General features: G+C 41.0%; 1 protein-coding gene across 1 annotated transcript; it reads left to right on the top strand.

Annotated features, from left to right (window-relative positions):
• Nucleotides 1-658: 658 nt before the first annotated feature.
• On the top strand, nt 659-9,086 carry LOC310985733 (cytochrome c oxidase subunit NDUFA4; the record flags this gene model as incomplete). Its single annotated transcript, XM_083971361.1, has 4 exons — nt 659-705; nt 3,807-3,892; nt 7,938-8,001; nt 9,030-9,086. The coding sequence occupies exons 1-4, from the start codon at nt 664-666 to the stop codon at nt 9,084-9,086; spliced, it is 249 nt and encodes an 82-aa protein (XP_083827487.1). The 5' UTR covers nt 659-663.
• Nucleotides 9,087-21,986: the final 12,900 nt, after the last annotated feature.

Below are 21,986 nucleotides of genomic sequence, written 5' to 3'. Positions count from 1 at the left end.
CATGTTGGACGCTGCTATTACTTCTCCCCTCTTTACACTGAGCAGGGCGCTCGGCAACGTTTAACGCCAGCTGGGGGGTGGGGGGGTGTTTTAGAGTGATGGCTCATCATTTTAAAAAACAAGAATATAACATGCCAAGTCCAACACGTCGGCTGTGGTGTGGGTGTCGGGTCTAAATGTGAAGCCATTACAGGAGGTGGCTCCTCCACTGCTGCAACTCCACAAGGACACAGATGAAAAGTATCTGTTGTGCTAGAAAAAAAATAAATCGGACTCTGGGTAGCTGCAGTTTATTTTGTTGTTGTATAACAAAACAGAGTAGCACACAGAGTACCCAATGAACCTCAGTGGAAACTTACAGTGTCCTCAATGATGTGATTATAAGGATTAGCACTCGCTCTCCCTCTCTGCCCCCCTCCCTTAACTATTTATCCGTTGGGTGGGAGGGAGCGGGGCAGCAGACGGGGGAGATTGGCAACAGGTTTTAGCACACTGGCCAACACACTGTACTTACAGCTAACAAACGGCTCTTTCTATTCATCTGCACAGAGACGTTCATTCACAGTTACAATTGTTTGTTAGTGTAGCTGTCACAGTTTTTCTTTATTTTTATATATATATTTATGATTTACTTTTGATTCTGTTTTTTCTGGGGGTATAAAGATGATTAAGACCATGATTCAACAAGCGAAGAAACATCCAGGGGTAGGTTGCATTATATTCATGTATCCACTGAGCCTTGTGATTTGTCGAGTAGTTCATGTATGTTTTTTTTATAAGAGTAATGGCTGTGGTTTGCAGAGATATTTTCTGTTATCCTTTAAACTGACTTGCAGTTTAGAAATTGAGCAAGAATACGCAGCAGGCAACATCTGACTGTGCTGTTGTTAACCAGCTTATAAAAAAACATTTTACAAATAGAAATTCAGTCTAATAATGAAAGTTACAATAAACTATTATAACACACAAATACAACATTAACACGTTCCAGCTGCGATCCTCTTGTTACACTTACATCAAACAATTCTAATTCCTATTCTGATCGCTGACTTGTTTGAGACGAGCACAGCAGATTATTACTTTGTATCGCTGCCATGTTAATTTGCTTTACTACTTTCAGAATAATATGAAAGAAAAAAAAAAGAAGGAGGAAAGACACAGAGGCTGTCTGTGCTAGTTTTTCTATTGCCTCGGAGCTTTGCTGTGGGTGACCCAAATTCAAGGATTGACGGGGCTGGTTTGGCAGTGCACCAGAAAAGTAATAAGGGCAGCAACAGTATCGAACTCTAGTGAGTATAAAGTAGTACCTATATCGGTCAGGCTGAGTGGTGAGAGGTGAAACACTCACTCGTATGGCACGTCATGGAGATATCAGCACTGGGGAATGGACAGCTCCCTAAACACAGGCCTATCTCGCTTATTTGCTTGATGTGAATGTGTATGTGTGTGTGTGTTGACCTGCTTCTGTGCGTTTTGTGTGCATGGCTATTAGCTGATCTTCTGTCAGCCCACAGCATGTGCACGTGTTTGCTAATACGTTTATTATGTGTGAGTACTAAGCGTGTATGCATATGAAAAACCTTTTAAGGTGAAGTGCCTTGGATGAACATATTAAATGTGCTGCAGAGGACATATGAAAAAAACCTACTTAGACATGACATTACACACATCTACTGCTAATATGTGTTGATTGTAAACTCTCTGTAGTAGTCATTTTAATTTATGTATTTGGCAGGCTGGCACAGTGTTGATATTTAAAGGTCCAGTGTGTAATATGGGGGTAAAACCGTGATATCTAGCGTTCAGATTCTAGTTTGCAGCGCTCACTCACTCCCTCGCTCACACTCACCCCTCCTATCGGCAAAATGACGGTGGCCTCCGAGGACAAAAAAACTTGTTTACCACGACTGGGAATATTTCAGGAGCATGGAGCGATGAGGTGAAGATCTAAACCTTAAGAACGTTATGTCTGCTGTTTCCCACTTTGTTGGTTTATTTATGCGCGCGAAACTCTCAAAACGTACTCACTGGCTGGCTGGATTTTCTTTTTGGGCTGCCGTACAAACATGGCGTCGCAAGATGGCAACACTCTTTAAAGCAAGACCTTTGCTAAATATAAAAGAAGAATTATAAGGCTACGAAAACCAAACAAATTATATTTTATAACTATTATACACTTATACAAATATATTCAGTATATTCAGATTCTGCCGATAAATCTTGCCAGTTATTACACACTGGACCTTTAACTTTCTGAAATCTACCTGAAATATTAACAGACAATGCTGTAGTTCTACAAATCCATTATCTATATGAACAAATATATACAAACTTGAAGTAGGACAATATTCATTTACATTATTAAAAGTCTTTATGATTATGTTTAGGTACTGGCAGCTCTTAGAGAGTCTGATTAAATGTTGACGGTTGATCAAATTATACATTTTAAGACATCTTCTTCTCCATTAACCTTAACAATAATGATAAAAGTTTGTTGAGATGTCATTCAACAGAAAAGTAAATGATACTTGATTCATCTCACATGTGAGAATGTGCTACTTTTTGTATGTATGGACAAAAGCAATTTGACGATGTCACCTCTGGATGATTAAACCTAAGTTTTTCATTGAGGAAAATAATCTGCAGATTGGCATAAAAATAACTGTTAGTGGCAGGCGTGTTCATAGTCTTTACACTACTGGTAGTACATTCACTCAGCAGGTTGCTGTCAAACTCCATCCTGACACTTGGACGTCTGATCAGATGAGTCTGAAGCGGGGAGTCCGTGCTCCGAGTCGGAGCTGTGGGACGGGTGTGTGCGCCGACGACGGTGAAACCGTGGGAGGGAGATTTTCTTCATCTCTCTGTCGTAGCTTTAAGGTGGTGAATATCAAAGTTTTATCATCAGACGTTCTCCTAATCAACGGAAAGCCAAGTGACAACGCAATCAGACAGAAGACAGATGTCTAGATACAGCTGAGTAGAGACATCCTTCAGTTCAACCTGATCAAACTGTCATCTCTCTACAGCCCGGCTAGATCTGTGTGGGCTGAGAACATCTGTTCGCCAGCGGTGTGGCTCTGTCTCTCTCATTTACGTAGAGCATCACATAGCAGACAGGAGATGTTGTGTGTGGCAGTGTTGTGTTGATGAATAGGTGGCTGCGCTGTGAGAGGATTGTCGCACCTAAGCTTTGGGTGTTTATGATGACATATCACATTATCCCCCTGTCCCCCTTAATGTGCTTTTCTATTTTAATTCCTGTCATCATCACGGCTCAGAACATCAAATAAAAGCGCGTCTGCGTGTGCGCACGCACATTCAAGCCCTGTGTATGAGTACGCATCAGCAGGTGTGTAAGCCGTTTTCTGTGCATATTTGTGCCGGTATATGCATGTGGTAAAGTCTTGCTCCTGCTGTGCGTGTGTGTGTGATGCTGTCGCTCAGGCTGACAGGTATACTGTAGTGTTGAGGAGGAGAGGCTGGCACACACTGACATGCAGCAGCACTCTCTTCCACCGCGTCCTTGCCCGTTCAACCCAGGCTGACAGTGAGCTGCCTCACACATGGCCTGGGCCTCATGCATATGGAGGAGGGCAGCGAGAGGGAAAACAAGAATAACAACTACCTGTGTTTGTGTGTATGCGAGTGTGCATTTCACACCGGTGTCTGTTTGGTGGTACATATCACAGCCAACCACTTGATAGAATATGGTTGTTTATCTTCATGTGTCTCTCTCTCTGGTATGGGATTAATGCATTCCTCTCCTCTCCTCTCCTCTCCTCTCCCCTCCTCTTTCCTCTCAGTTAATCCCTCAGTTTTTCTTCACGACTGTGGGCCTCACAGGGGCCTTCTGCTACCTGGTCCGCTTGGCAAAGGGGCCCCATGTCACGTATGTATTTCTGTTGTTTCTCTACACTTGTAGACATCGTAGTAATCTTCCATCTTGTTATTAAAGGGACATTGTGTAACTTCTCCAGTTATCTATTCACGAAAATCGATTATTTGGTTCAAAAGTCTGTTTTTCATTAATCAGTAATCCCCCCATCAACAAAGTGAAGTGTTCCTTTCAGCTCTGAATTAGCCGTTCATATCATTCATATCTCCATGGAGCGGGTAAGCTCGGTGCTGGCTGCCATGTGGTGTCTCCATGTTTTTACGTTCAGTGGCAGCGTGACGGTAGGAAACCACGGAAACTGGAGCTGTCGGCTCAGGTCTGTGAAAAGTCACCGCGGTAACGCAGTGAGGAGGAATGGAGCGTTACACTGATGCTGCATTCACCTGCAGTCAGGCAGACGGCCGTCGGTAACAAACCAGATGTCATTTTAGTCACAGAAGTCCAGAGAAAGCCGGTAAAATGTAGGTCAGGTAAACAATACGACATTGTCATGACAACATATTGTCATGTGTATTGTCGTTATCGTCCGTCTGCCGTCTGCCCAATTTCACGTGAATGCAGCATGAAAAATATGATTGAGTTGCTTGCGCAACGCTAGATGGGAGTAATTCCTACACAATGTACCTTTAATGATTATGTGCATTTACAGAATGTATCCCTGAATCCAAACACTACACTTTTAAACTGTATAAAGGCAAATTAACACCAAATTAACACCGCTCGCTTGTTCTTATGAGCAAAGAACAATTAATAAAACATGAAGGTAGCATGCTTCTCATAGAAAAATTGACCTGTAACCGGTAGCAGCTGCGCCTTGATAAAAAGCATCCTGTTACACCACTTTACAGTTGCGAGCAAGTGAGCCACACTTTTTTCAGTAACGAGGAATCAAAAAATGTTGTTAATGACAATAAAATGCGCCGTTACTTGACTCAAGAAGTCCCATCACAAAATAATACATCCGTAAAGTGTACATTATGTACACATTTTTTTTCAGTCCATCAACTAGTCAGAAAAAAGCAAGAATATCTGGAACTAACCAACTCCCTCAGGAATACTGAGAGAGTTGGTTAGTTCCAGATAAACGGGAGGTTAGGGTTATGGTTAGGGGGTTAGAGGGGTGAGTCCAAGCAATTTGACATATTTGAGCATTTTATTAAAAAAAAAAAGTAACGCAATAGTTACTTTTCCTGGTAATAACTTTTTATTTGTTGGGGAAAGTAACTAATTTTTTAAAGTAAAGTGCCTATGTATGTACACTGGGTACGGAAAGTATTCAGACCCATTCCGATTTTTCACTCTTTATTTCATTGCAGCCATTTGCTAAAATCAAAAAAGTTCTTTTTTTTTCTCATTAATGTACACTCAGCACCCCATCTTGACAGAAAAAAACAGAAATGTAGAAATTTTTGCAAATTTATTAAAAAAGAAAAACTGAAATATCAACATGGTCATAAGTATTCAGACCCCTTTAAATTTTTCACTTTGCAGCCATTTGCTAAAATCAAAAAAGTTCATTTTATTTCTCATTAATGTACACTCAGCACCCCAGCTTGACAGAAAAAAACAGAAATGTAGAAATTTTTGCAAATTTATTAAAAAAGAAAAACTGAAATATCACATGGTCATAAGTAACCCTTTGCTGTGACACTCATATTTAACTCGCATGCTGTCCATTTCTTCTGATCCTCCTTGAGATGGTTCTACTCCTTCATTGGAGGTTACAAAAGAATTTCTGCAGCACTCAAGGTTCCTAAGAGCACAGTGGCCTCCATAATCCTTAAATGGAAGAAGTTTGGGACGACCAGAACTCTTCCTAGACCTGGCCGTCCAGCCAAACTGAGCAATCGTGGGAGAAGAGCCTTGGTGAGAGAGGTAAAGAAGAACCCCAAGATCACTGTGGCTGAGCTCCAGAGATGCAGTGGGGAGATGGGAGAAAGTTCCACAAAGTCAACTATCACTGCAGCCCTTTGTATTGGGCAGGTGATGAGCAGTGCCTGGTTTTCTCCACACATACCGCTTAGAATTAATTGCAAAAAGTTCAATCTTCGTCTCATCAGACCAGAGAATCCTATTTCTCATAGTCTGGGAGTCCTTCATGTGTTTTTTGGCAAACTCTATGCGGGCTTTCATATGTCTTGCACTGAGGAGAGGCTTCCGTCGGGCCACTCTGCCATAAAGCCCCGACTGGTGGAGGGCTGCAGTGATAGTTGACCATCTGGAACTTTCTCCCATCTCCCCACTGCATCTCTGGAGCTCAGCCACAGTGATCTTTGGGTTCTTCTTTACCTCTCTCACCAAAGCTCTTCTCCCACGATTGCTCAGTTTGGCTGGACGGCCAGGTCTGGGAAGAGTTCTGGTCGTCCCAAACTTCTTCCATTGAAGGATTATGGAGGCCACTGTGCTCTTAGGAACCTTGAGTGCTGCAGAAATTCTTTTGTAACCTCCAATGAAGGAGTAGAACCATCTCAAGGAGGATCAGAAGAAATGGACAGCATGCAAGTTAAATATGAGTGTCACAGCAAAGGGTTACTTATGACCATGTGATATTTCAGTTTTTCTTTTTTAATAAATTTGCAAAAATTTCTACATTTCTGTTTTTTTCTGTCAAGCTGGGGTGCTGAGTGTACATTAATGAGAAATAAAATGAACTTTTTTGATTTTAGCAAATGGCTGCAAAGTGAAAAATTTAAAGGGGTCTGAATACTTATGACCATGTGATATTTCAGTTTTTCTTTTTTAATAAATTCGCAAAAATTTCTACATTTCTGTTTTTTTCAGTCAAGATGGGGTGCTGAGTGTACATTAATGAGAAATAAAATGAACTTTTTTGATTTTAACAAATGGCTGCAATGAAACAAAGAGTGAAAAATTTAAAGGGGTCTGAATACTTTCCGTACCCACTGTATATAATCAAACTTTCTTTTTATACTACTCATCTGATCTTCTACAGGTTGTAACTTTGGTGGGAGTATCAATTTGGACATCATGACATCAGCAGCTGTTTCTTTATTTTAGAGACTGCACAAACTATTTTGATTAGTACTTTACATTGCTGACCAAAATGAAGTATACCCAGAACATAACAGTTAAAAAAATATACACTTGTTACTGTGATGCACATACATACTGTATTTATCCAGGCGGTCTCTTATAGTGAAACCTGGTGAACTCCTATTTCATAACATGTCGTCCAACAATCACCCAGACACAACGGATGCACTGAACTTGGTACTAGCACCAACACACATCTCTGTTTCGATGGCTACACATCAAATTAAAGTTAATAACAACAACAAAGCAGCTGGCTGTGTGAAATTGCCATATTTCATAATGACAATTTCCACCCAGCCACGCTGAACTCAGTGGCTGCTCACATACAGTAAATGTGCTACTGCTCATGTCATGTCCTATTTCGGGGCCTCACAGAACCACTTGTTCTGAGGGTCAGCCATAAAGCCTGACCTCATCACCAGCTGGTGATGAGTGCTGTGGTCAGTGGCTGCCTCGCTCTCTCTCAGAGACTGTCTAGTGTTTGTGGTAATGGGGGGAGAGAGAGAGAGAGAGAGAGAGATAGAGGGAGGGAGGGGGGGCATGCTCGCTCTGCCATCAGTCTCTTTGTTTGTGCTTTGGCGGCGAGACGTGCTGCCACAGGGGGAAGAGGAGGAGGGAAGGACAGTCGCTGTGGAGCGCTGTGAAATCCAGACTTTGGTTAATGAACACAGGAGCACTGCCAAGTCACTGGGCTGAGTTCACCTCATCTCATAATCACCTCTCTTTTTTCCCCCCATCTTTTGTCTCCATCCGGCATCGACATATTTATCTCCTTTTGTCTCTGTCCTTCTGTTCCCTTTGCCTCCTACTTGTTTACATCGCGGCTCATTTTTCTCCGTATCGTCTTATACTCTGCATCTGCTCTTTGCCATCCTCACGTATGCCTCTCTCATATGTGTCCTTGTCCTTCTCTCTCTCTCTGTCTTCCCTGCCTGTTTTGTCTCCTCCTTTATTCTCCATGCCCTGAATCTTTCCACGTTTGCAGCTTTTGGGACAAGAACAACAACCCAGAGCCCTGGAACAAGCTCGACCCAACTTACCAGTACAAGGTGACTATTCCCACGCTGTAGTGTACGGCCGCCTCCCCTGCTCACATCAATCAAGTTTGGCAGAAAGCTTTCCTAGACGAGGTGGCAGGCATCGTTTCACTGAAAAGCCGCACATTCATCATGAGCTTAAAATGAAATAGCTTTTGACAAAATCAGAGCTGGCAAAATAATGTCAGATCAACATGCTTGCTTCCCGGCTTTCTCCACATCTGTTCAAACAAAAGGAAAAAACAAAGTGTCTTTCAAAAACAAATTTAGGCAGATGGAACTAGGAGCTTTTAGTGGTGGGTGGTAATTTGCCTTACCTCTTAAACAAGGCCAGAGCCCCAGACAAACTAATGAAAATATTAATAACAACCCTGACCCAAAATAGATGAGAAAAACAAACCAACTGACAGGCCCCAGCAGAGGAGATCTGGATGATGTGTTTTTCACAGAAAAGAACGTTTTCTGAGGGTTTCAAGGCTGCGTTGCTTGCCAGTAGAATGAAAGTCACCGCAGACAAAAGGTCAGGACATGGCATGTTTAATTCTCCATAGCAAGGCAAAGGTCTCACATCGAAATTCCACTGAAGTCCAAACAACGATCATAATGAGGAGGGGGAAGCGAGAGAGAGATAGAGAGATAGAGAGAGAGAGGAGAGAAAAAGAGAGAAAGAGGCTAGGCGAGAGTTTTAATGGCAGACCAATCAAGATGAAACACAAGGAGAAAATAATCACTGCCAGAGCAAGGGGAGGAAAAAAAGTGTGTTTTTCATGGTTGGAGGGCTGTGATGTATGCAGAACACATGCATGCAGTCACACAATATATTTATTATCCATGACATATGCAAACTGTTGTTGTAAAAGACTCAACAAGACAAAAATCTGCAAAATAAATCAGTTAGAAAAAATGGTGTGTCGTGTTCGCAGCAGCCTAACGCGTTTTTCTTTTTTTTTCTGTTTTCCTTGTGTGCTCTCCTAAAGACAGCACTGATGAATTTAATTTAAGCAAAACAGATTTAAATGTATTCCTCCTGCCTTCCACAGTTAGTGGCCATCGAGACAGAGTACAAGAACCTGAAGAAAGAGGGCCCTGACTTCTAAAGGTCCTCCAGGTAACTCCAGGGGCACCAAGTTTGGCAGGACCTCCTGCTGTCGCCTCGCTGATGTGAAATGTCTTCCTGTGCATTTCCTCAGTCTCACCTCATGCTATGCTACAGCAACTCTGAATTAATACTGTGAATAAAAATAAATATATAAAAAAACCCTCACAAAGACTGTGTTCATTTCCAACCTAGGCTTCTTGACAATCTTTTCTGTTTGTGTCTGTCTGAGCCCCTCAGCTGGAAGGTCAAAGAGTCAGGTGTGACATTGACAAGCAGCTTGGAAGCTTATTTCTATCCTCGGCTTCTTTCTTAAAAGTTGCACTAATCAATATTTCATATTAGCAATGGATCAGATTTCTACAGCGATGTGAAGCAGGGCTCTTGCAGCGGTGATGAACCCAGAGAATTACTGGCTGACTTTGCCATTCCCCTGAGCTCTGCACACTTTATTTTGAGTGTCTTTGTTTTGCTCTCCACCTACAGCGTTAAGACTTTGCTGTCTTGGTTCACCCTCACTCTTACTGAACTCACTGTACATCACTTGGCAGACTGACAGTGTGGTGGAAATCTTGATGGAGTCTTATTCTTTGTAGTCTGTTGGAATGATTAGTGATGACCTATTGAACCCTGGTGTGTTAAACGTGGTGTTTTGAGGTGAAGATGACAGGATGAACTCATGATGACCTCTGTGAGGTTGCACTATATCGTAAATTCCTGTAGGAAAACAACTGAGAAGCAGCTGATTTGTTTATGATAACTTGTTTGCCTGTAGGTATCCTGTCCTGTGACTGTTGATGAGATTGCCAGAGGCATAAGAGTGAGTATAAGATTGAACTACAGCCATTGGTCAGTGGGCAACACAACCCTGAGCTGCTGTGTTGTGTCCCTCTCCATAGAGAATTAAATCTTTGTGTATGAAATTTCTTCGGCCTTTTTTCTTGACTCCCAGCAGGCAGACCTAAAAGAAATATCTGTAACACTGGTAAACTGTAGTGGAGACTTAAAGGGATAGTTCAACATTTTGACAAATTGGCCCATTGCCAGTCATAGCAGTAGGTTCGTTACCTTTATTTGTCGGTGCAAGCTATTTTTAGAACGGTGGAGCAGAGCGGCGAACTGCTCAAAGCTATGCTACGGAGGCTAATGGGATTTCTTGGTTTTCCTAATCAAACTCATCAAATACACAATCCAACAACTCCACAACGCTCTGGTGGACAAGTTGTGAGCTGCACATTCACCACGCTATGAGATAATAACGGAACGTTACGAGACAGAGTTGTTTTAGAGGTAAATTCATGCAAAACCACTGATGCACGTTCCCTTCAGGGACAGTTTTTCAGCAAGCAGTCTCTGTATTTACCTTGAAAACAACGCTGTCTCGTAACGTTCTGTTATTATCTCATAGCGCGGTGAATGTGCAGGTCACAACTTGGATTGTGTATTTGATGAATTTAATGAGGGAAACCAAGAAATCCCATGAGCCTCCGTAGTGTAGCTCTGAGCAGCTCGCGGCTCTGCTCCGCCGTTCTAAAATTAGCTTGCACCGACAATTAAAGGTAACAAACCTACTCCTCAGAATAGGGATTATGGCAATAGGGCAATTTGCCAAAATGTTTAACTACGTCTACCCCTTTAACTGCTTAGTTGAGCAGATGTGTCGTCACATCAAAAATAGAAAATCCGAGGAATGACGACCGTTTACTACCACACACACACACACACACACACACACACACACACACACACACACACACACACACACACACACACACACACACACACACACACACACACACACACACACACACACACACACACACACACACACACACACACACACACACACACACACACACACACACACACACTGCAACTCACAGACTGAACACAAGGTCACAGTCCAGGACATATTTACCATAATTTAAAAACACAAAAGACATAAAGGAGGATCTAACACCATCATAGATTCTTAAAAATGAAGGTTATTATCATGGGGAGTGTCTGGTCAGGGGTTGTTAGGTTCATGTATTAGATAAAGCAGTAGAAGACACAGGCATCTGGGGTAAAGTGTAACGTCTCTACTTACTATGCCATCCGTGTTGCAACACACACAAAATTACTATGCCTACCATTAAAAGCCAATATTTGTGGGTGACTGTTGATGAACTCATGAACGCTCAACAAAACCAAACCCTCGCTTTTTAATTTCTAAGGGAGAAACATTATTTACTGAGCTCATCACATCACAAATCCAGCACTGCTGGGACAACTAAGTCACACATGAACACATGCTGAGACGTGAAGATGAAGAGGACCGAAATAGAAATTAATCAGAGAAGAGAGACGAAGATTTGCGTGGGTCACGGAGCTCTTTTCAACCTGCTTCTTCACTCCTGGAAAGATGTCGGTCCGAGGAGACAAATCACTCGACTGTTTGATCACCGCTCGTCTGGAAACACCAAAACATTATTTTCACTTAGGTGTGAAGCAGGGAAATGACAGACTCAGGAGCAGTAGTTCCTCCAAATATACCTCCTACTGGCATAATGTTCCCATGTTGGAGCATTCATTGAATGATGAATGTTTGTGTCTGTGTGCACCTGTGTGTCTGTGTGTGCCTCTGCTTTCACTCAGTATCACTAGGCACCCGACAACAACATAATATCCCACACTAATGGCACACAAACTGTCTGAATGTGGGACCCCTGAGTTCTCCTAATATACTCCTTAATAGACAATCTAGGTTCCAGACCCTGCATGGGTCCATTTATGTGTGTGTGCGTTTGCTCCCCTTAAACAGCAATATGCTTCCTGCAACAGTGCGGTGACCTGCCCAGTGGGTATTGTCTGTTGCCAGGCGGTGATTTTGTGTACCTGTGTGCCTCTGTATGTGTATGTGTGTGTGTGTGTGTGTCAGATGCGCAAAACCTGCTGACAGGTAATCAGCCGGGCCAAAGCATCACACTGGGGCATAATCACAAGGTCACACACACACACGTACGCACACAGAGGAGGTTATTATAGAACCTGAACAGCTTCACAGGTCGTCGTGATTGCACTGCCTCAGTGTGTTAGTATCAGTGCAAAACTTTAAGGCTGAGGGCTGACGCACGATGCAGATCATCGCCCGACAATTTAGGAAATTAGGATGGAACATGGCGAGATGATGTTTTTATGTCGCCTTCAAATATGATTGTTTTCTAAAACCTTTAATACACTGACACTTCTCAAGTTTCCTCTTCTAATAACATGTTGTCCTCGTCTGATTTTAGTGATCTCTCCAACTCACACAATCAGTAAAATAGGCCTATAGAGCTAAATGACAACGTTGTGCGACTTAACGATTAGCAATTGTGTAAATTGTTTTGTTGTAAATTGTTCAAACATCACTCCAGACATGCAATCCCAATCAAGCCTCATAGGCAACAAAGTACGACAGTGTGTGATTAAGACCTCACTTTCATAAACACAGGTTGTGTTTGTCACAGGGTTGCAAAGGGGCGGAACATTTCCAGAAACTTTCTATGGGGAGTTAAAGCCCAAGTATGTCACTTATTTGGCTTTTTATTAGCAAAAATCAAATATTGCTTTCATAAAAACGTATTTCACTGAAGTGGAATCACACAAAATGATACCAGCTTTTACGGCATGTTATTAAATGGCTGAGACTGATCCTCTGCTGGCTCCGCCCACACAGTGTAGCCTATCACTGCTCCTGCTGCCTCTCTGCACTGGAAGTGAGCTGATCTGAAAGAAGTGACTGTGACATTAATCAAATGAAAGCTGTCTTGTACCACGAATGAGTTGTTACAAGTCGTTACAAATACATAAGTGGGCGACGCACCGAATCGAGGCGGCCATGTTGCATCGCCATTTTTTACGTTGAGTGGCAGCATGACCGTAGGTAACCATAGAAACTCAGCGGAGCTGTCGGCTCGGGGAGAAAGTTTTCCAGGTAGCGCCTGTTAAAACTGTCACCACTGTGTAGTGTGAGGAAGGACGGAGGCACATCACAACCGAATGTAATTTTACTCGACGAGAGAAAGACGGTAAAACGTGGGTCAGGTAAACAATACGACATCACCATGACAACATATTGTCACACCTGTATTGTTTTGCCTTGTGCTGCCGGACTACTTGTTTACATAGAGGCTTGTTTATCCTGTTACATGCAGCGTCTGTTGTCTGTCTGACTTCTGCCCCATTTCACCTGAATGCAACATCAAGAATACGTTCAGATATGCAACTGCACCGCTAGATGGGGGAAATTGCTACACATTACTACACATACTTTAAGATGGGGAATTTTGGAAATATTCCAAATTGGAAACTTTCCATGGGAATAATGGGAATTTATGTGAATAATGGAAATTTATGGGAATTAACTGGAAATTGGGGGTAATTTAAACAAACTGTATCATATCCAAACATAAATGTAAATATTTTGTTTTGTCATAAGCAGACATCCATGCAAAATAATACAATTAAAAAACATGACATTTCAACAGATTTATTTGTGAGTAGAATTTATTAATTCTTGTATTAACAAGTTCCCTGTTAAGGGCCAACCTTCAATTTTGTAAATTTCTGATTCATTCCCATTTATTCCCATATATTCCTGTTAATTCCCATGGAAAGTTTCCAACTTTGTGTCTTTGGAGGGAGGGAGGGAGGGATTGAGAGAGACCATCTCCTCCTCGATTACATCCTCTCTGACGAGCAAGAGTAGATATTTTTAGATGAGGATTAATTTTAATGGCTGAGATAAGAAGTGAATCGTGGGTGGAGGGACGAATAAATAAGTAAATAGGACATGCTGCAAAACAGGAGGCGGCGGTTGCAGCGTCAGGGCTGGTGGCTGTGGTGGCGAGGCCCTGGGCAGATCCACTGATCCAGTGGAGATAGAGAGGCCTTTCATCCTTTAATGTTTTCTGCCTGAGCGGGATCATCAAAATCAGACGAGCGAACCAGGATTTGTCCACGTCTCCAAACGGAGCGACCTTTCACAAGGGAGAGGTTGTTAGGTTTGATGGTGCCCCAACGCCCATGCTGTTACTTTCCAAACTTAATTTTGTGTGACAAAACATAGACATGACGTGTGCTGCTGATCAACTGTTAACGGGTTTATTAAAAAACGAATTAACAAAAAAATAAAAAATAAAAACAAAACACTGCAACAGAGCAAAGCCAGGAAAAGTATCGGTTAATTTAAGAGTTTATTTGATAAGAAAGATAAACATAATTCTTCTGACCCTAGCACAGGTGCTGCAGGAAGGAGAGTCCCAAAACCCAGAGATAAGTTTGTGTTTTGCTCCAGTACTTTTGAGTTCTGTTTTTTTTTATTAATGGGTTTTTGGTTACAGAAGGTCTGTGGGTAACACAAGCCCAAAACATCTTCACATTTTAGTTTAAATCAAACCACCAGTTGTTTTTGTCCACAAGGCTAAGGAATAATTTGATTTCTAATATTCTGCAGCCTGAGACAGACACCCAGACAGCACTTTGTTTACACTGCCCCATTGCAGAAGTTCTGAATAGGATTCTGCAGGGTCGTCTGCAGAGAAGTCATAGTGAAGTTTCTTTAATAAAGTTCAACATACGACGTCTTTGATGTGGGACATCAGGCTCATTTAACAGACGTTTGTTGTTAAAATAACACAAAGTGTAAGTTGTAAAATCAATTTAAACTTAATGGCTGGAAACAGAAAATAATTAAAAACACAGCTGCTGTTACCATTGGCCATATGTTTTTGTATTCCTGTCTGGTCTGTGTCATAAGAATGTTGCCAGATTTTAGTTAAGTAGTTTTATCCATAACACAAAAAGTGACCGATCGCCTACAGAGTTTTGCTAAACCTCAACACAAGTAGGTGAGAAAAACAGACAACAGCTCATCGCACTCAAAATATGACAATGTACAAGGTAGCATTCTGCCTGTGTGAATTCCTAAATATGCCAGCAGCATGTTTATAATATACAGCATGAGAATAGCTCTCCCACTGTGGAAAGCAGGACAAAGAATTATGCTGCACTGGCACTCTTGTTCCTAGAATCCCTCCTCGCTTCAGGAGCGCCGAGAGCTTCCATTGAGTCAGAGCAGGTGAGACACACACACAGACACAGACACACACACACACACACACACACACACACACACACACACACACACACACACACACACACACACACACACACACACACACACACACACACACACACACACACACACACACACACACACACACACACACACACACACACACACACACACACACACACACACACACACACACACACACACATACAGACACACAGGTTTCAGTTATTGGTTCCCTGTAGCAGGTTTTCTGCAGGTGTGGATAAAAAATGTTTGTTTACTCAAGATGCATTTAAAAGAAGAAAATCTGTCTATATTACTGACTCTTTTTACACACACACAGTCTCACTGCCTACAGTAACACAACACACACACAGAGCTTCCTGGACTGCACTGTTTAGGACATTAATTGATGATTAAGAAAAGATTCCCTCGCCCCCCTCAGTACCATAAGTGTCATTACTGCAGCTAATAGACACAAACAGAGCAACTCTCTCAGTCAAATAAAAACTTGCTTTGGCAGCTGAAAGGACACTAATGTAGTTTTCAGTTTAATGAAAATTCAATATTTGCCTAAAAATTTTAACTGAAGGGACCCAAAAGTCTAAAGTCAATTAACCCTTAGATGCATAAGTGGGGTCAAAAATGACCCCATGCATTGTTATTCTTCAAAATATTTGAAATTAAAAGTATTTATATTTTCATATTCCAGGTATTCCTCATAAAACATGTTTGTGACATGAGGCCATTTGTATTTTTAAAAAATATTTAATTAATTTTAAGAAATTGCAGTTTTTGTATCACTACCCCACTCTTCCATAAGCGGGGTCAAAAATGACCCCAAGCATTTCCTATGGAATTTCCAAGGAACCTTTGATTCTTATCAACACTGACTGTCAGTATACTGTTACTGTCCCACTTACACATCTACTGTAATGTCAGCAGTCTCACCACCCAGGAGGTCATTTTTACACAGCAACATACATGTAAGTATTATCTTCATTTATTTACTTATTTTCCTGCAGGAGTTTTCTGTGATAGAGTATAACGTTAGTATTATTGTCATCAAATCAGCATACTTTGTTCTTACAAAGTAGGCACAATTTAGCTAACTGCAAAGTAATGTTAGTACTTTGATGTTAGCTAGTATAGTAAGGTAGCTAACATTACTGCATTTGTTGTGTAGAGTGAGACTCTCAATATATCTATAACTTCCCTGTAAAAAAAAAAAAGCTAACCCGTTATATGATTATTGATGTGATGTATGTATATGGTGTGTTGATGTGATGTATGTACAGTATATGGTGTGTGTGTGTGTGTGTGTGTGTGTGTGTGTGTGTGTGTGTGTGTGTGTGTGTGTGTGTGTGTGTGTGTGCATGCATGTCTGTGTATTTACTTACATATAAATGCACAGACATTTACTTACATAGCTACGTATTAATTAATACAGTAGTTTTGTGTGCCATTCAAACATTGTCCTTTTTATGTTTTCTCATCTAAAGTATCATGGCTGCTATAGGAGGCCAGCTAGGATTCCCGAGGACCTTGCCTGACAAGTGATCCTGCTGCACACTGAGAAGAGAGAAGATGTTTGTGTGTTTACATGTGTGTGGACAGTGTTATGGTCCCCGGATCTACTGAATGTTCTCTGTTTGTCCTCCATAGTCAAACAGACAGACGGACACACAAACAATGGATTTTGACATTTTAGATACTTGATTGATTGTTTTGTGATCAAATGTGAATAAAAAGTGATAAATGAACATGTCAAAAATGAAATCACTCTTTTGTTGACCAAAATATAATGACAATCATCATCTTTAACCAAAATTAAAGACATTTATTGCAAAAACGCATTGATTCTAATTGGGGTCATTTTTGACCCCACTCATGGAAGAGTGTAGGTATTGGTAGCTCATGCATCCAAGGGTTAAATAAAGTGACCCAACACTGCAAGATTACAGCAAATAAAAGCTGATGCTGCAACAACATCTAATGAAGAACTTAACAACAAGCCGCTTTCCATAAAAACATGCAGGTGTCAATATTGACCCGCTCCCCGGCCCTTACCCTATTCAATCTCTCACAAAGCCCCAACACACACAGTGAACAGAACCAAGTCCCTTTACGTATCTGAGGCAGCAGATTTTCATTTTCTTACTGTCAAAATGTCTTCTGTGCAAATTCTCACTTAGAGGTTCTTCGGACAGGTTCAATACTCACTGGAGACCATTACTTAAATATTTAGATGAGCTCCAGCTCGGGAAGTTTCTCTGTAAAAACCCAGTGCATGGCCATTAATAAACTTACCCACCTCTGTTCATTTAAGTTCATTGAAAGTTATAAAAAAAGAAAAAAGAAATAATACTGCTTTGTATGTACTGGCATTCGATGAATAAAAGTTATATATATAAAAAAAATGTCTTCTGTGACAAAAGCCTGTTGCGAACAAGAAAAAAAAATGGATTCACTTATCAATATGTTTAAGAAATGTCTTCCTCTGAGGAAAAGAGAGTTGAATTAAGAACTAATAGGACAGGACACAGCCTTACTCACTTCAGTAGCTACATTTAGGAGTTTTGCTGCTCCAGCTTGAGAAATGAAGCCAACAGGCCGACATGCAAGTCTCAGCTCCACAAACGGCAATTTACGTCACTTTCTATAATGTTACACAGTCAGCAGCCAAAAATATCATGTTATCCCTAACATGGCTGTAAGCATACAACTTTTCTTGGTATTGAAAAGTTGCAGCACTTCTTACCTGACACTCTGCAGCTCATATACTTTGATACCAAATTTAAAGCAGATATCAGTGGAATGTTTTTGTTAATATAAGTCCTAAATAGTCCTATTTTCCGTCAGCAATCACTTACATGAAGTATTTCAGCCTAAACACGAGTCTCTCCGTCACTCTGCTCTGCTGTAACCCGAGGAGAAAATTTTCCTTGTGGGATACAAGTGTTATCCAATGAGGAGAGAGAACGGCATGAAGGGCTGTGTGTGCAGCCAAGGGATGCGCGTGAATGTGGTGACGTAGCACGAGGACCAATTGATGCCTGACAAGGGCGGGGGCTGCTAACTCATGGTGCGTTCAAAGAAACTCGTACTTTGTGTTTTTCCTTCCTGTGAAGTCATACCAGTTCGATCTGGTACGAGTTCACGGGTCGGAAGTTACGAGTGGCCGTTATAGGGAACTTTCACAGACAACAGGATGGTAAAAACACGAGCTACGGGTTACCTGGAACGCTACCAAGTCGTAGTTGTGACTTGAAGCTGTAACTTACGGTTTCAAAAGCCTGCCTTGAACGCAGCATTAGCCGAAACGGCCGTGAAGCTGATATCTGCTTTAACTCATTGCAAAACTCTGCTCCGCTTCCATTCACCTCTTCTCAGTCACTGTTCTGTTGCTCACTTGTTACACACTGTCTGATCACCTAGAGGAGCGACACTACGCTGATGTCACCTTTCAGATGTCCACTGATGAATGAAGGGAGGGTCTGGGAGGATTTAATACAAATCAGCCTCCAGATAACATAGATGTTGTGCTCAGGGGTGTGTCAGTGAAAATCATTAGCACTGTAGCTCATTGATGATAGCCAAGGTGCTAATACTGTGATCTGAAGCTGCTGCTGAATGTTTGAGGAAAAACACTGAATGTTTTTGTTTTTCCAAAGTAACAATGTTGATTTTTGTCCATGCTCAGTATTTATTTATTCATATTTTATTGATTCCTTTATTTTTGATATGTCTCATTGTGCATGATGTCACCAACTGTAGATATAGTAAAGTGTCACATTTTATTATTGTTATTAGCAGAAGTGTCAGCAGCTTCAGCAATATGAAAAGATTAGAGTGGGGTCAGGATTATTGTACTGACAGACAGTAGCCACACACACTGAAGTGATGTCTGTCACACTATGAGGAACACTCCTGTTTAGTGGGATAATGACATCACATTAGTGTGGCTTGGATGTCTCAACATGACTTGGTAGATCATTACATCCAGACAGACAGTTCCTCCCATCTATATTTAGATGTTTTTACTATCATATCACTTCTGCCAGGTTTAATTATGTCAAGTGTTGAAGTGACAGAGGTTCATGCATGCACACTGTAGCTACACACACATACACACAGACATGTGCACAGATGAGACAAACTGAAGAGAGACTCGTAATTAATTGCTGACATTGTCATTTATCCCTCTCCTCATTAAAGAGCCATGATTTATTGTCAGATCAGCTACCAAGGGAACTGAATTTTATCTTCTTTTCCAGTTGAAACTGTGTGTGTGTTTCTGCTACGGCACAGGGCAGATCAGAGGGGAGTTTTAAGGCTTTGATATATGACCAGCATTATGAGGAAATGTACCAGATGGGTAATACTGTGTACAATTATGACAATTATAACTGAAGAGCACTTTTTCACTTTTTCTTGCTTATGGACCCATTCATTTTACGGAGTGATTTTACAATCCGTTCTGCTGCTAAAAGATATTGCTCATCTGTGTTGGGTCTAAGGAAACAAAATTGTGTTAACACCGCCACAGGGTAAAGAGAAGGCTCCAATGACCAAAAACCTTGCAATGGGAACCTCAGGATTACACATTTTGATGCAACTCCAACATGTACATTCACATAGAATCATCCATCATCAACCTTACTTAAGGAAGCATCAATGTTCTCCGCCTAAGTGTTGTGCCCAGCTGGATTTAAAATTCAATTTAACTTTTGCATGGACTTCAGTGACAACATATTTCACAGTGGGGATAATTCTATAATGCTGTACAACCATACATGTGCATATAAGGACTGAATATAACATACGACAGCAACTTAACGATCAGTCGTCCTTTATCTCCCTTACCCCATTAGATACATCATCTATTGTGACAGTGGCAAGAAAAAGTGTGTGAACCCTTTAGAATTATTATATTTTCATTAGTTGGTCATAAAATGTGACCAGATCTACATCTAAGTCGTAAATATAGATTAGCTACCACACAAACAATTGCTGTATAATATTTCATGTCATCATTGAACACATCCATTAAATGTTCAGAGTGCCAAAGAAAAGGGCTGCTTAAAATATTCTATATGAAGTGGATTTGGATGAAAAGTGTCTAAAACCCCCGTGTACAGCAACACATGGTTCCAAAACATAGCTAATGTAACGACTATTCATAAATACTAGACAACCCCGTTTCAAATAACCCAAACTATCCCTTCAAAGCCACATGGATGCTTGTTAATTATAGCTGAATATGACTTTGGTGTTATGTCCCTATACGAGCACAGTGGAGCTGCTGCAGTTCTTGTGCAAACGAAGAGCATAAGATATGAGGAGTCCCAATCCACTTGCCCTTGTGCTCCATTTCAATAATAGGCTATATTTGATTTCCTTTCACATATCAATTAGCCTACACCCTATGTCCTGTCGCATACTGTGCTGTTTGTTTGTCTAAATGTCATGTGATTCACTGCAAACAAAATTTATCTGAGGGTACAAATAAAGTAACCTTTGACCTCTGACACTTTTCCACAAGCATCTTTTTGAAACTGAGCACAAACACAATTGAATCTAAAGAAAAAAAAGGCAAAAGGATGGTGAAGCTCTCAACAGAGACTTGTGTATAGACTCAAATTTTAACAGGGAAATCTTTGTCACAAGTCAGGATCTAGACCGTTTATCTGCAGAAGATGTTGGGGTCAACAAAAACAATGAAATCAAATTGTTCTTGGTTGAGATAGAGTTATCACTTATTGCAAGCAGATATGTCTCACTCCTTATTGACATAGCCTACTTGCACATTCTACAGTAAAGCTTTTCAGCAGTGGCCATACAGTATAGTGGCATTGTATTGTATTGCATAGTAATGGCGGTCACAGGATTGGACAAATGGCACTCTGTGCATCCTTCATCTGGGCTTGTGATGAGAATTAGACCACCATGCATGCTGTCCCAGAAATCCTAAGTAATTCAAATTCCCTGGTCCCTTTTCATTTTGGAAAAGCATCCTCAATTTTTGCCTTGAGGTTTAACAGCTCATTATCCCGTTCTCCATACCACATACATAACAAAAACTGGGAGGGTACACACTAACATTTCACAATCATATTCAAACATTTTATCCATCATGCGTTCATTTATTAAGTAGCATGTTCCAGGACAGCTCAATATTTGCCATGATGTTTACGTTTGGAACACTGTTTCCATGTTTCTCAGGATACATATAATCCAGTGACCATCGAAGATTTAAAATAATTTAAAATCAAAATGAAATAATATCTATTATCTATCTCTACATGGCAAACAAGAAAATGCTGCCGCATGGAGATTCCTTACCAAGCTCAAGCACCTGAAGGAGAGTAAGTTATTGTGTTGGCAGTCATGAGATCCGCAATTGCACTAACTTCCGATCAATAGATTTTTCATTCGATTTTCAAAACATTTTAAATGAACCTTTTATAAAGATAGAGCAAGTAGCTATGCCACAATGGGGCTGCTGTATACTTCACACTATCTGTAGGGGCCAGTTATGCGTTATAAAGGGCTACTGCAACATTGTTGTAAAACAAATATCTCACTGTCAAAACAAACCTCACAAACCTTACCCTAACTGTCAGCAGATGGTTAGCTTGCTAGTTTCATTCAACACTTCAGATCATCAGTGATCAGAGTTGTGTACTGTATGAGTGACATGTGATATGTAGTGCTGTTCTGTATCTACAGTAGTAGGCCTGCTGTTGCCACTATGGACAAATAACACACACCCTCATTTAAATATTGCTAATGGAAATA

This window comes from Trachurus trachurus (assembly GCF_905171665.1).
Source record: "Trachurus trachurus genome assembly, chromosome: 5".
In the NCBI taxonomy this organism is placed as follows: domain Eukaryota; kingdom Metazoa; phylum Chordata; class Actinopteri; order Carangiformes; family Carangidae; genus Trachurus; species Trachurus trachurus.
This window is presented reverse-complemented; position numbering and strand designations above follow the sequence as displayed.